The 16096-nt window shown below is 42.2% G+C and overlaps 1 protein-coding gene across 7 annotated transcripts in view; it reads right to left on the bottom strand.

Annotated features, from left to right (window-relative positions):
• LOC115147726 (uncharacterized) overlaps window positions 1–13326 on the bottom strand; it is a 31117-nt gene extending 17791 nt beyond the window's left edge. For 4 of the 7 annotated variants that reach the window (XM_029690018.1, XM_029690024.1, XM_029690020.1 and 1 more), the window contains exons 1-11: window positions 13225–13326; window positions 12644–12732; window positions 7521–7599; window positions 7358–7416; window positions 7132–7180; window positions 3602–3875; window positions 3042–3196; window positions 1778–2057; window positions 1394–1563; window positions 973–1267; window positions 408–562 (exon numbers count right to left, since the gene is read on the bottom strand). In XM_029690018.1, the coding sequence (XP_029545878.1) occupies window positions 408–562; window positions 973–1267; window positions 1394–1563; window positions 1778–2057; window positions 3042–3196; window positions 3602–3875; window positions 7132–7180; window positions 7358–7416; window positions 7521–7599; window positions 12644–12732; window positions 13225–13239 (1620 nt within the window). In that variant the 5' untranslated portion in view covers window positions 13240–13326. The remainder of the gene's footprint in view (window positions 1–407; window positions 563–972; window positions 1268–1393; window positions 1564–1777; window positions 2058–3041; window positions 3197–3601; window positions 3876–7131; window positions 7181–7357; window positions 7417–7520; window positions 7600–12643; window positions 12733–13224) is intronic. The other 3 variants (XM_029690022.1, XM_029690023.1, XM_029690019.1) reach the window with 3 other exon arrangements.
• Window positions 13327–16096: the final 2770 nt, after the last annotated feature.

Raw genomic sequence — 16096 nt, 5'->3', positions numbered from 1 at the left:
TGATGTAACATATGGGGGTAGAACTGTAGAACTGACTATGACAGTGAGTACAGGTGTTGTAACATATGAAGGTAGAACTGTAGAACTGACTATGACAGTGAGTACAGGTGATGTAACATATGAGGGTAGAACTGACTATGACAGTGAGTACAGGTGATGTAACATATGAGGGTAGAACTGTAGAACTGACTATGACAGTGAGTACAGGTGATGTAACATATGAGGGTAGAACTGACTATGACAGTGAGTACAGGTGATGTAACATATGAGGGTAGAAGTGTAGAACTGACTATGACAGTGAGTACAGGTGTTTAACATATGAGGGTAGAACTGACTATGACAGTGAGTACAGGTGTTTAACATATGAGGGTAGAAGTGATCCTACACTTCTCTAACCGTCCTCTTACCTGTGAGCTGAGCTGTCCTGAGTTACCAGATATCGACGACAACTTATTGGATGAACCAGGGTGAAGGAAGGAGGGGGAGCTGGACAGAAGTGGGGGTTTTGCGCTGTAGATGGGCCTGGGTTGGACTAAGGACTTGTATGAGGCAGTGGGACTACCTGAGAAACATGGGAAATAGAGGGGTAGATAGGAGGGGGGATAGAGAGTCAGTTAGGGTTCTTGTCTACAATCCTACTTCTCTGATCTCTCTAACATCTCTGCCAGATCATTCTGGTTCATCTTCCAGATTAGGAAGCTCAGGAAGAGATATACAGCCATGATTAGAAAGTCTCCTCTGTTTGTGAAATCTTCCCTACTGTATTGGTGATTGTATGTATGGAATGGAATGTAATGCATGTTGGATTGTTGTTTAATCATAATGGGGTCACCTGGATACATCCTCAATACAAATTACTAAAGAGAAGTCTGCTGAATGTTATTATGAAGTCAGTTGACAGTTGTTTCTGGTTAGACCTACACTGAACTGTGGTGGTGATGTATAGATTGATGTACATTCTTGTTATATTACCTCTAGTGTGAAATCTCACTAACGTCTCTGCCAGATCATCCAGATTCATCCTCATCAGGATCTTCACTGTGATCTCCACAGCTCTCTCAGGGCCGTATCTCTCCACCATCTGATCCACTGTGACCTGTCTGTCAGTGTTTTCCAGCTGAGTTTCTGGGATGGGAGGAAAGGCAGTCAGGTAAGGTGAAAGCTGTTTGCTTGGAGTCAGTTCCTGCTGAAATATCTTCAGCTCGTCTGTGCTCAGCTCCTCCAGAGTGGCCAGCAGCAGAGCTTCTCTTTTCTTCTCTGTAGGTTTCTAAGAAAACAACAACAGATAGAATTTTAATATGTTGACAACCCTTTATTTCTGTCAGTCTGTCTGTCTCCATGTCTTTTACCAGGCGTGGGTTATGTGAACCTAAACATCCCCTCTCCTCCTCACCGTGACCAGTTCATATTTGTCCTTTGTGATTCCAGTGTCTTTGCTGCCTGCTGCCTCTCTGTCCAAGGCTCTAGAACTTCCAGCCAGATGGACATGTTTCTTCTCTTTCTCTTTGACACTGCCAGTGTCTGATGAGTCGCTCCACCATTTTGTTTCTGTTATAGATACAGCTATAGAAGATGAAGTGAAGAGAGATAATGGTGTTATTGCCTCATTACATTTTCCTGTTTATCTACAATTATCAATCTACATCATGTTGTCTTCGTTTAAGCAATTACAATGAGCCTGTCCTCCTATTGCTCCTCCAACCAGCCTCCTCTGGCTTAGACCTACACTGAACTGTGATTGTGATGTATAGATTGATGTACATTATTGTTATATTACCTCTAGTGTGAAATCTCACTAACTTCCCTGCCAGATCATCCAGATTCATCCTCGTCAGGATCTTCAGTGTGTTCCTCACAGCTCCATAAGGGCCGTAACTCTTCACCATCTGATCCACTGTGACCTGTCTGTCAACGTTCTCCAGCTGACTCTCTGGGATGGGAGGAAAGCCTAACATCCAGCCACTAGTCAGGTTAGACTGAAATGTCTTCAGCTGTTCTTCAGTGAGCTCCTCCAGAGTGGTCAGCAGCAGAGCTGGAACAGCCAATATTTGGGGTCTCTAAAAAGGTGACAAGATATAAGTAAAGGGATAGACATACTGACTACTGATATAAAGAACATGAACATAACCACACACACACTCATTTCTCTAACAGTGCAAGATCATATTACAAAATGAGAAGGTGTGTGTGTGTGTGTGTGTGTGTGTGTGTGTGTGTGTGTGTGTGTGTGTGTGTGTGTGTGTGTGTGTGTCGGGATGCAGCCTGAAACCCACCCTACAGTTACATGAGAGATTAGTTAATTATCTAGACTATATGTGTGTACTGTATCATTTCATACTGTAGAACTGACTATGACAGTGAGTACAGGTGTTTAACATATGAGGGTAGAACTGTAGAACTGACTATGACAGTGAGTACAGGTGATGTAACATATGAGGGTAGAACTGACTATGACAGTGAGTACAGGTGATGTAACATATGAGGGTAGAACTGACTATGACAGTGAGTACAGGTGATGTAACATATGAGGGTAGAACTGACTATGACAGTGAGTACAGGTGATGTAACATATGGGGGTAGAACTGTAGAACTGACTATGACAGTGAGTACAGGTGTTTAACATATGAGGGAAGAACTGACTATGACAGTGAGTACAGGTGTTTTAACATATGAGGGTAGAACTGACTATGACAGTGAGTACAGGTGATGAAACATATGAGGGTAGAACTGACTATGACAGTGAGTACAGGTGTTTAACATATGAGGGTAGAACTGACTATGACAGTGAGTACAGGTGATGAAACATATGAGGGTAGAACTGACTATGACAGTGAGTACAGGTGTTGTAACATATGAGGGTAGGAGTGACTCTGACAGTGAGTACAGGTGATGTAACATATGAGGGTAGAACAGACTATGACAGTGAGTACAGGTGATGTAACATATGAGGGTAGAAGTGTAGAACTGACTATGACAGTGAGTACAGGTGTTTAACATATGAGGGTAGAAGTGATCCTACACTTCTCTAACCGTCCTCTTACCTGTGAGCTGAGCTGTCCTGAGCTACCAGATATCGACGACAACTTATTGGATGAACCAGGGTGAAGGAAGGAGGGGGAGCTGGACAGAAGTGGGGGTTTTGCGCTGTAGATGGGCCTGGGTTGGACTAAGGACTTGTATGAGGCAGTGGGACTACCTGAGAAACATGGGAAATAGAGGGAAAGATAGGAGGGGAGATAGAGAGTCAGTTAGGGTTCTTGTCTACAATCCTACTTCTCTGATCTCTCTAACATCTCTGCCAGATCATTCTGGTTCATCTTCCAGATTAGGAAGCTCAGGAAGAGATATACAGCCATGATTAGAAAGTCTCCTCTGTTTGTGAAATCTTCCCTACTGTATTGGTGATTGTATGTATGGAATGTAATGAATGTTGGATTGTTGTTTAATCATAATGGGGTCACCTGGATACATCCTCAATACAAATTACTAAAGAGAAGTCTGCTGAATGTTATTATGAAGTCAGTTGACAGTTGTTTCTGGTTAGACCTACACTGAACTGTGGTGGTGATGTATAGATTGATGTACATTCTTGTTATATTACCTCTAGTGTGAAATCTCACTAACTTCTCTGCCAGATCATCCAGATTCATCCTCATCAGGATCTTCACTGTGATCTCCACAGCTCTCTCAGGGCCGTATCTCTTCACCATCTGATCCACTGTGTCCTGTCTGTCAACGTTCTCCAGCTGACTCTCTGGGATTGGAGGAAAGCCAGACAGCTGGAACGTAGTCAGGTTAGACTGAAATGTCTTCAGCTGTTGTTCAGTGAGCTCCTCCAGAGTGGTCATTAGCAGAGCTGGAACATCCAGCGTTCTCTAAAACAACAAAGATAACAAGAGTGAGGAAGGAATAGAAAATCTGACTACTGATATAAAATAAAGAACATGAATATATTAATATTGTTAAGACGTACTATAATATTTCTACTGGTCTCTCAATATCTCATTCTCATATCATCATGAAATAGATTACATTAGGAACTTAAACAAACACACACACAGTATGTGGCTGTGTGTGTTAAATTTCCTAACATACACTTAACTTGTTTTTCAACCACTCCACAAATTTCTTGTTAACAAACTATAGTTTTGGCAAGACGGTTAGGATATCTACTTTGTGCATGACACAAGTCATTTTTCCAACAATTGTTTACAGACAGATTATTTCACTTATAATTCACTGTATCACAATTCCAGTGGGTCAGAAGTTTACATACACTAAGTTGACTGTGCCTTTAAACAGCTTGGAAAATTCCAGAAAAATTATGTCATGGCTTTAGATGCTTCTGATAGGCTAATTGAAATTTGAGTCAATTGGAGGTGTACCTGTGGATGTAAACTCAGCAAACTTAACATGTGTAAATATTTGATTGAACATAAGATTCAACAACTGAGACATAAACTGAACACGTTCCACAGACATGTGACTAACAGAAATGGAATAATGTGTCCCTGAACAAAGGGGGTCAAAATCAAAAGTAACAGTCAGTATCTGGTGAGGCCACCAGCTGCATTAAGTACTGCAGTGCATCTCCTCCTCATGGACTGAACCAGATTTGCCAGTTATTGCTGTGAGATGTTACACCACTCTTCCACCAAGGCACCTGCAAGTTCCCGGACATTTCTGGGGGGAATGGCCCTAGCCCTCACCATCTGATCCAACAGGTCCCAGACGTGCTCAATGGGATTGAGATCCGGGCTCTTCGCTGGCCATGGCAGAACACTTACATTCCTGTCTTGCAGGAAATCACGCTCAGAACGAGCAGTATGGCTGGTGACATTGTCATGCTGGAGGGTCATGTCAGGATGAGCCTGTAGGAAGGGTACCACATGAGGGAGGAGGATGTCTTCCCTGTAACGCACAGCGTTGCGATTGCCTGCAATGACAACAAGCTCAGTCCGATGATGCTGTGACACACTGCCCCAGACCATGACGGACCCTCCACCTCCAAATCGATCCCGAGTACAGGCCTCGGTATAACGCTCATTCCTTCGACGATAAACGCGAATCCGTCCATCCCCTCGTGCGACAAAACCGCAACTCGTCAGTGAAGAGCACTTTTTGCCAGTCCTGTCTGGTCCAGCGACGGTGGGTTTGTTTCCATAGACAACGTTGTTGCCGGTGATGTCTGGTGAGGACCTGCCTTACAACAGGCCTACAAGCCCTCAGTCCAGCCTCTCTCAGCCTATTGCGGACAGTCTGAGCACTGATGGAGGGATTGTTCGTTCCTGGTGTAACTCGGGCAGTTGTTGCCATCCTGTACCTGTCCCGCAGGTGTGATGTTCGGATGTACCGATCCTGTGCAGGTGTTGTTACACGTGGTCTGCCACTGTGAGGACAATCAGCTATCCATCCTGTCTCCCTAGCGCTGTCTTAGCCGTCTCACAGTACGGACATTGCAATTTATTGCCCTGGCCACATCTGGAGTCCTCATGCCTCCATGCAGCATGCCTAATGCCCAGGGTCCCTGCTCATGCAGATGAGCAGGGATCCTGGGCATCTTTTTTTTGGTGTTTTTCCAGAGTCAGTAGAAAGGCCTCTTTAGTTTCCTAAGTTTTCATAACTCTGACCTTAATTGCCTACCGTCTGTAAGCTGTTAGTGTCTTAACGACCGTTCCACAGGTGCATGTTCATTAATTGTTTATGGTTCATTGAACAAGCATGGGAAACAGTGTTTAAACCCTTTACAATGAAGATCTGTGAAGTTATTTGGATTTATCTTTGAAAGACAGGGTCCTGAAAAAGGGATGTTTCTTTTTTTGCGTTTATTTCAAGGCCTACCTTCAAACTCAGTGCCTCTTTGCTTGACATCATAGAAAATCAAAAGAAATCAACCAAGAACTCAGAAGTCTGGTTCATCCTTGGGAGCAATTTCCAAACACCTGAAGGTACCACGTTCATCTGTACAAACAATCGTACACAAGTATAAACATGGGACCATGCAGCCGTCATACCGCTCAGGAAGGAAGGAGACGCGTTCTGTCTCCTAGAGATGAATGTACTTTGGTGCGAAAAGTGCAGATCAATCCCAGAACAACAGCAAAGGACCTTGTGAAGATGCTGGAGGAAATGGGTACATCTACATCCACAGTAAAACGAGTCCTATATTGACATAACCTGAAAGGCCGCTCAGCAAGGAAGAAGCCACTGCTCCAAAACCACCATAAAAAAAGCCAGACTATGGTTTGCAACTGCACATGGGGACAAAGAGTACTTTTTGGAGAAATGTCCTCTGGTCTGATGAAACAAAAATAGAACTGTTTGGCCATAATGACCATCGTTATGTTTGGAGGAAAAAGGGGGAGGCTTGAAAGTCGAAGAACACCATCCCAACCGTGAAGCACGGGGGTGGCAGCATCATGTTGTGGGGGTGCTTTGCTGCAGGAGGGACTGGTGCACTTCACAAAATAGATGGCATCATGAGGGAAGAAAATTATGTGGATATATTGAAGCAACATCTCAAGACATCAGTCAGGAAGTTAGAGCTTGGTCGCAAATGGGTCTTCCAAATGGACAATGACCCCAAGCTTACTTCCAAAGTTGTGGCAAAATGGCTTAAGGACAACAAACTCAAGGTATTGGAGTGGCCATCACAAAGCCATGACCTCAATTCTATAGAAAATTTGTGGGCAGAACTGAAAAAGCGTGTGCGAGCAAGGAGGCCTACAAACCTGACTCAGTTACACCAGCTCTGTCAGGAGGAATGGAACAAAATTCACCCAAATTATTGTGGGAAGCTTGTGGAAGGCTACCCGACATGTTTGACCCAAGTTAAACAATGTAAAGGCAATGCTACCAAATACGAATTGAGTGTATGTAAACTTCTGACCCACTGGGAATGTGATAAAAAAAATTAAAGCTGAAACAAATCAATCATTCTCTCTACTATTATTCTGACATTTCACATTCTTAAAATAAAGTGGTGATCCTAACTGACCTAAGACAGGGATTTTTGTACTAGGATTAAATGTCAGGAATTGTGAAAAATTTAGTTTAAATGTATTTGGCTAAGGTGTATGTAATGACATTGACAATGACATTTGATCTCTCAGACATGACCACTATTGCTACCTTCATGAACCCAAACTCCAGATCACGCTCCTCCGCATACAGGGTCGACCTGGACACAGAAAACAGTCACACACTGTTCTGTTCCCCTACACCACCACCACCACATGCTGTGGTCACTTCACTGTTGTTGAATTCATTTCACTCTGTTCATGAGGATGATGTAATAAAATATGTCATGGTAGAGTTGTTAATATGAGATTAATTTAATGTTATTATCTTCACTCACCTTCTAGAAGAGGTGCGGGGGAGAGTGGCAGACTTCTCATAGATGTTGAACTCTGCCTGCTACACACACACACACACATACACAGTAGATTGCAGTGTCTTCAGAGAATACTGTGATCTACAGTATGTGGTTTGCTCACATTGACTTTAGACACTAGTCCTACCTTCAGCACCTCCAGCTTCACCTTCATCCTAGAGATTTCAGTCTCCAGACGACGATGGTTCTCTCCGGACGGGGTCAACCTGGACACAGGAAACAGTCACACACTGTTCTGTTCCCCTACACCACCACCACATGCTGTGGTCACTATACTGTTCTGTTCCCCTACACCACCACCACATGCTGTGGTCACTACACTGTTCTGTTCCCCTACACCACCACCACATGCTGTGGTCACTACACTGTTCTGTTCCCCTACACCACCACCACCACATGCTGTGGTCACTACACTGTTCTGTTCCCCTACACCACCACCACCACATGCTGTGGTCACTACACTGTTCTGTTCCCCTACAGCACCACCACATGCTGTGGTCACTACACTGTTCTGTTCCCCTACACCACCACCACATGCTGTGGTCACTACACTGTTCTGTTCCCCTACACCACCACCACATGCTGTGGTCACTACACTGTTCTGTTCCCCTACAGCACCACCACATGCTGTGGTCACTTCACTGTTCTGTTCCCCTACACCACCACCACATGCTGTGGTCACTACACTGTTCTGTTCCCCTACACCACCACCACCACATGCTGTGGTCACTACACTGTTCTGTTCCCCTACACCACCACCACATGCTGTGGTCACTACACTGTTCTGTTCCCCTACACCACCACCACCACATGCTGTGGTCACTGATTATCTCTCCAGCACCAGACAAGTAGACTCATATATTCAATGTTAGCAGTGTCTATAGCAAATCAATGAAATGTATTTATAAAGCCCTTTTTATATCAGCAGTTGTCTCAAAGTGCTTTACAGAAACCCAGCCTGAAACCCCAGAGATCAATGCAGAGGCAGAAGCACAGTGGAAGAAACTCCCTAGAAAGGAAGGAACCTAGGAAGAAACCAGTGGAGGCTCCTGAAGTGACGACAGTTCATAGTCATGGCTGGAATGGAGTTAATGGAATGGTATCATCTACATGGAAACCACATGTTTGATTCCATTCCATTGACTCCATTCCAGCCTTTACTATGAGCCGTCCTCCTCTCAGCAGCCTCCACTGGAAGAAACGTTGAGAGGAACCAGTGGAGAATAGACTAATATAGAATGTGAGTTACACCGTGAAATTCAGGGGGGTCTCTATTAGTATTAATAATAACGAGTGTATAGACAGAGTGTGAGTTACAATGTGACATTCAGGGGGTCTCTATTATTCTAAATATATGTAATTTAACGTAAACATGACCTTTTTAACGTGGTATGAACACAACCAGTCATGATGCTTTCATCTGATTGTCAAACAAATCCCTTCAAAAAGTAGGCTACAGTTGAAGTCAGAAGTTTACATACACCTTAGCTAAATACATTTAAAACTCAGTTTTTCACAATTCCTGACATTTAATCCTAGTAAAGATTCCCTGTCTTAGGTCAGTTAGGATCACATTTTATTTTAAGAATGTGAAATGTCAAAATAATAGTAGAGAGAATGATTTATTTCAGCTTTTATTTCTTTCATCACATTCCCAGTGGGTCAGAAGTTTACATACACTCAATTAGTATTTGGTAGCATTGCCTTTAAATTGTTTAACTTGGGTCAAACGTTTCAGGGAGCCTTCCACAAGCTTCCCACAATAAGTTGGGTAAATTTTGGCCCATTCCTCTTGACAGAGCTGGTGTAACGGAGTCAGGTTTGTAGGCCTCCGTACTCGGACACGCGTTTTCAGTTCTGCCCACAAATTTTCTATAGGGTTGAGGTCAGGGCTTTGTGTTGGCCACTCCAATACCTTGACTTTGTTGTCCTTAAGCCATTTTTCCACAACGTTGGAAGTATGATTGGGGTCATTGTCCATTTGGAAGACCCATTTGCGACCAAGCTTTAACTTCCTGACTGATGTCTTGAGATGTTGCTTCAATATATCCTCATCATTTTCCTCCCTCATGATGCCATCTATTTTGTGAAGTGCATCAGTCCCTCCTGCAGCAAAGCACCCCCACAATATGATGCTGCCACCCCGTACGATCTTTGTCCCCATGTGCAGTTGCAAACCGTAGTCTGTCTTTTTTATGGCGGTTTTGGAGCAGTGGCTTCTTCCTTGCTGAGCGGCCTTTCAGGTTATGTCGATATAGGACTCGTTTTACTGTGGATATAGATACTTTTGTACCTGTTTCCTCCAACATCTTCACAAGGTCTTTTGGTGTTGTTCTGGGATTGATTTGCACTTTTCGCACCAAAGTACGTTCATCTCTAGGAAACTGAGGTCTTGGGTGATTTCTTTTGATTTTTCCCATGATGTCAAGCAAAGAGGCACTGAGTTTGAAGGTAAGCCTTGAAATACATCCACAGGTACACCTCCAATTCACTCAAATGATGTCAATTAGCCTATCAGAAGCTTCTAAAGCCATGACATCATTTTCTGGAATTTTCCAAGCTGTTTAAAGGCACAGTCAACTTAGTGTATGTAAACATCTGACCCACTGGAATTGTGATACAGTGAATTATAAGCGAAATAATCTGTCTGTAAACAATTGTTGGAAAAATGACTTGTGTCATGCACAAAGTAGATGTCCTAACCGACTTGCCAAAACTATAGTTTGTTAACAAGACATTTGTGGAGTGGTTGAAAAATGAGTTTTAATGACTCCAACCAAAGTGTATGTAAACTTCTGACTTCAACTGTAGCTGTACATGTTCATCCACTCCTAAATAATTCCAGCATCAAAACAGTGGACTGCATGTATACTGACACCATGTGATGAATAGAAACAGACATCTGTTTATAAAACACCATAAAGAGTGAATAATGACATTCAGTGGTTGACATTGATTAGAACTACATTAATTGATGCTTCTTGATGACAAATGTACCTTTTGGGGGAAATCTGAAAAGGGACTGAAACTGTCCCAGGAACAACTGGATGGTCACCCTAACACACACTGTCAATTTACTAGACTAGACTACAATGTGTATTACCATGAACTTCTAATAGGCCTTCCAGTAACCAGTGATGTAGTGGTAAAAAAAGTGGGTCAACTGCGTTTACCCTCCAGTAGACCTACACCACTGCTGGTAGCCTACACTCTCAGACAAGGCAATTTTACACACATGAACACACACAGAACAGGTAGTCTACATTCAATATAATACATGAGTTGAATCAAAACATGTTTACACCCTAGTTCATGAGTTGTCAATAATTCACGAGTTGAATGCTTGGAGTCTTCACACTACCTTTCTTTCCTTACATGAATTACATTTATGACAGTTTTATTTGTCATTATCAAGCATTTAACAATTGAATTAGAATACTGAACTTAAACCCTGTATGAATCCTGGATCTTGGGAGATCTCGGAAAATGCATTGTAAATTGAACTATGACTGTGTAATATATAAAGGTGCTCAGCTGATTCAGAAATGTAGCACGACTGAGTGGACAGAACTGAATTCTATAGAATTCTACAGTGGACAGCACCAAATTCTATAGAATTCTACAGTGGACAGCACCAAATTCTATAGAATTCTACAGTGGACAGCACCAAATTCTATAGAATTCTACAGTGGACAGCACCAAATTCTATAGAATTCTACAGTGGACAGCACCAAATTCTATAGAATTCTACAGTGTACCATTCATGGACAGGGAGACGTCCACTCATAGCCTTATTTATTTGTTTAATGATGGTCAAAGTTTGAGTCCTTTTTTTATTTGAATTTTCTCTTGTTGCCTTTTCTACATAGAGTACAAAAGTTAGACTTTTGTTGCATTTTTGAGAGTTAAGGTCTTATCAACATCTTATTCAGGGGAGCTGAGCCCTCCGTAATTCACATCCTGGATTAATATACTCTACGTCCACTCATATCCACTCTGAGGGGTGGTCCTGGCTGTACCAGGTAGAGAATATACTCTATGTCCACTCATATCCACTCTGAGGGGTGGTCCTGGCTGTACCAGGTAGATAATAGATAATATACTCTATGTCCACTCATATCCACTCTGAGGGGTGTCCCTGGCTGTACCAGGTAGATAATAGATAATATACTCTATGTCCACTCATATCCACTCTGAGGGGTGTCCCTGGCTGTACCAGGTAGATAATAGATATTATACTCTATGTCCACTCATATCCACTCTGAGGGGTGGTCCTGGCTGTACCAGGTAGATAATAGATAATATACTCTATGTCCACTCATATCCACTCTGAGGGGTGTCCCTGGCTGTACCAGGTAGATAATAGATAATATACTCTATGTCCACTCATATCCACTCTGAGGGGTGTCCCTGGCTGTACCAGGTAGATAATAGATAATAGACTCTATGTCCACTCATATCCACTCTGAGGGGTGTCCCTGGCTGTACCAGGTAGATAATAGATAATATACTCTATGTCCACTCATATCCACTCTGAGGGGTGTCCCTGGCTGTACCAGGTAGATAATAGATAATAGACTCTATGTCCACTCATATCCACTCTGAGGGGTGTCCCTGGCTGTACCAGGTAGATAATAGATATTATACTCTATGTCCACTCATATCCACTCTGAGGGGTGGTCCTGGCTGTACCAGGTAGATAATAGATAATATACTCTATGTCCACTCATATCCACTCTGAGGGGTGTCCCTGGCTGTACCAGGTAGATAATAGATAATATACTCTATGTCCACTCATATCCACTCTGAGGGGTGTCCCTGGCTGTACCAGGTAGATAATAGATAATAGACTCTATGTCCACTCATATCCACTCTGAGGGGTGTCCCTGGCTGATAATATACTCTATGTCCACTCATATCCACTCTGAGGGGTGTCCCTGGCTGTACCAGGTAGATAATAGATAATAGACTCTATGTCTACTCATATCCACTCTGAGGGGTGTCCCTGGCTGTACCAGGTAGATAATAGATATTATACTCTATGTCCACTCATATCCACTCTGAGGGGTGGTCCTGGCTGTACCAGGTAGATAATAGATAATATACTCTATGTCCACTCATATCCACTCTGAGGGGTGTCCCTGGCTGTACCAGGTAGATAATAGATAATATACTCTATGTCCACTCATATCCACTCTGAGGGGTGTCCCTGGCTGTACCAGGTAGATAATATACTTTATATTCACTCACATTCCAGAAGAGGTGCTGGGGAGTTCGCTGGAAGGCTCTTCACTCTCCTCCCCTGCTGGCTTTCTTTCCTTTTCAGAGGCAGCTACCTCCTGCACACACCACACACAACTTTATGGATGAAACAGTCATTGTTGAGAACACTGTCTGTTGTCATGTCTCTTGCCAACATCTCTTGAATGAGATGGTATGCGATTGAAATCGAAAAAGTTTACCAAGTACAATGCATATTATAACATATTTCAGCCTTATTCAGTCCTTCGAATGACGTGCAAAGTACTAGCTATGAATTCATAGGATATGACTGTGAATTCATAGCTAGATTATAACCTATACATTTTAATGTAGGCCTATGAACTATTACATCACATGTCGTTGCATTTCGTCATGCAAGTCACTTTTCCCCATTACTTTGATCGAGTCAATCTCGCACTTTCATGTTACTGTAATTGAAATATGAAATGGATACAATGTAGCCAACTGTACTGTTTATTAAAAACAAACTTTTCCCGGGATATTTACAGATAAATGTAATATCCATGAAAGAACTGCATACTTAGTTTTCCGTCAAACTCTTTTCTTACCCTGAATCCGTCCATTTTCACACACTACAGGCGCAGCCAGCTGACTGGTAAATAATGAAGCCTGACAGCAGAGCGCTACAGTTTCCTTTAGTTTTCAGCAGCCCAGCCCATCCTGTGGTGCAACCTCCCTATTGTCTCCGGCAAGCACAGGATGACGCGCAATCATATCGAGTGGTTCCCATGAGGAATTTGACGCTATGCGACCCAAGGCTGGAGACTTTCTTCAGCAAAGATGGCTGACAAAAATATTAGGATGGAAGCAAATGTTAGTGATTATAACGTCGTAACGAATCATGCAACAAAAACATGTACAGTTGGGAGGAATATGTTACTTAATGTAGAGACAAACGATTATGCATATTTTTTTTATCATAAAGTTCATTTACGAAAATTGCGATTTAGCGAGCTAGCTGACTAGCTAACATTAGCCAGCTAGCTGGCTAGCTTTATGGGTTTTGACATGAGTATGAAATTGTAACGTTAATTCTAGTTGTTTAATGTTTTAGGGACTCCTGAAACAACCAGCAAACCAGGCTGTTGTCTTGTGAGCTGAGCAAATTGAATGTACAATTTTGTAAGCTTGCCTTGCTGATATTTGCCATGCAATGCAGATAGATGAAATAACGTAGCTAGAGCTATGTTCTTGCCTATTGTCCAGTGGAGGATAACAATACCTGTATGCCTATGGATGTGTAGCTAGCTATCTAGCCGATCTGTGTATGAACCCAAACGGCTGGTATACATATTAATTCAGAACCTACCTATGAACCTCAGCTATCATAGCCAGTTGTATCAACTTCAAAACAGCCTGAATGACATTAATGAAGCCTATGGATTGAGTAGAATATAATATCATGTTGTGTCAAGGATGCAAGTCATATATACATGTAGTTATTACAATGCATGAGATCCACACATTGTAGCCTGTACATTTAATATATTCACTGATCATGTACTCTACCTTGGCAAATACAGGTGCAGTTCAGGTATGAATGTCTTTGAAATAATTTTTCAGTCATATCCAATACCAGGAGTATCAAATTCCAGTCTTTGAATGATGCTGTGTCTGCATGTATGTTTTACAATTAAACACTTCAACAGTGTTTACCAATCTTGGTCCTGGGACATCAATGGTTACTCATTGTAACTAATAGACTAGAAACAGGATTTAACTAGTAAAAGGCTGATCTGTAATTCATATTTACAGAAATATGTTTTTAAAAACAGTACACTACACTTCCTATGCATCATGTAAATAATCTAAAACTGGTTCATCTCAATATCTAAATGCCCTTCATCTGCATTGATCTGATAAACACAGGATAGATGTAGTATTTCATCAAATGAGAGACTTAATTTCAACAAGTAGAGAATGTGAAATGATTTATTCAAAGAAGTTCATTATCCAAGTGTTATAAATACATACATTATAAATATTATAAATACAAGTTCAATCTGTACTTCAATGCACATATGGTGTGCATTATAAAAAAAAGAGGAAGAAAGGAGGTGGGGAGAGAGTGCTACCCAAATATTCACTCAGTTCATCACAATTACATAAGTGTCTCTAGTCGGCCTGAAGGTTATCTTAAACGCGGGTGAGGTGGCTGATGGGACTGGGGGTTGGCATCCTCTCACATGAAAACATATCTGCAGACAAGAGACAGATGAGAGAGAGAGCATGTTTAAGCCTTGTTTTTATTTTTTATTCTAACATTATTAGTCATCATAATAATCAGGAGGTGAAATGCAAAACTGACCTGGATCATTAACTCTGGGACTACTGCATCTCTATCTGTATTTCAATGTAAAGCATCTCTTTAATAATACTTCCTGTTGACCCGACCAAGTGACCTCTCACCTCTGATCATGCTGTGCCCTTTATGTAGCCAGTTCAGATGCGGGAGGGGTTCACCGACACAGCTGATATAACCTAGAGGATTTAGGGAGAAGAGGAGAGAGGGATAAAGTGAAGGAGAGAGACTGTTTTTGAGAAGAATAAGGTAGTTAAAGAGACCGTGTTCAACAGGAATCTGTGTGTGTGGCCTCACCTGGTCACCTGGTGTCTACACTAAGTGGCTGCAGAGTACTCTCCTGAAAAACATGCACAGACAGACAAGGACAAACAATACAGCGTAGTTATAGAAGTAATGAAGTCTTACACGGAACCCAAACCGGCTGCGCACGTGCTCTATCGTGCATTAATTTATTTTGTCCCCCTACACCAAACGCGATCACGACACGCAGGTTAAAATATCAAAACAAACTCGTAACCAATGACATTAATTTGTGGACAGGTCGAAAAGCATTAAACATGTATGGAAATTTAGCTAGTTAGCCTGCACTTGCTAGCTAATTTGTCCTATTTAGCTAGCTTGCTGTTGCTAGCTAATTTGTCTTGGGATATAAACATTGAGTTGTTATTTTACCTGAAATGCACAAGGTCCTCTACTCCGACAATTAATCCACACATAAAACGGTCAACCGAATTGTTTCTAGTCATCTCTCCTCCTTCCAGGCTTTTTCCATCTTTGAACTTGTATGGTGATTGGCATCTACACTTTCATAGTATTACCACGACAACCGGCAAAACATTTCATCTTTCAATCACCCATGTGGTATAACCAATGAGGAGATGGCACGTGGGTACCTGCTTCTATAAACCAATGAGGAGATGGGAGAGGCAGGACTTGCAGCGCAATTTGCGTCAGAAATAGGAATGACTTCTATTTTAGCCCTTGGCAACGCAGACGCTTGTTAGCACGCGCGAGCAGTGTGGGTGCAATAATTTAATAACATAGATTCCTACATTTATTTTGCAACGCGAGCGGTGTAGTCAGGGTATTAGAATTCTCCATGGTTGGCCCTCTTG

Source organism: Salmo trutta, chromosome 14 (assembly GCF_901001165.1).
Source record: "Salmo trutta chromosome 14, fSalTru1.1, whole genome shotgun sequence".
Lineage (NCBI taxonomy): Eukaryota > Metazoa > Chordata > Actinopteri > Salmoniformes > Salmonidae > Salmo > Salmo trutta.
The sequence above is the reverse complement of the archived record's forward strand: the minus strand, read 5'-3'. Positions and strand labels throughout refer to the sequence as shown.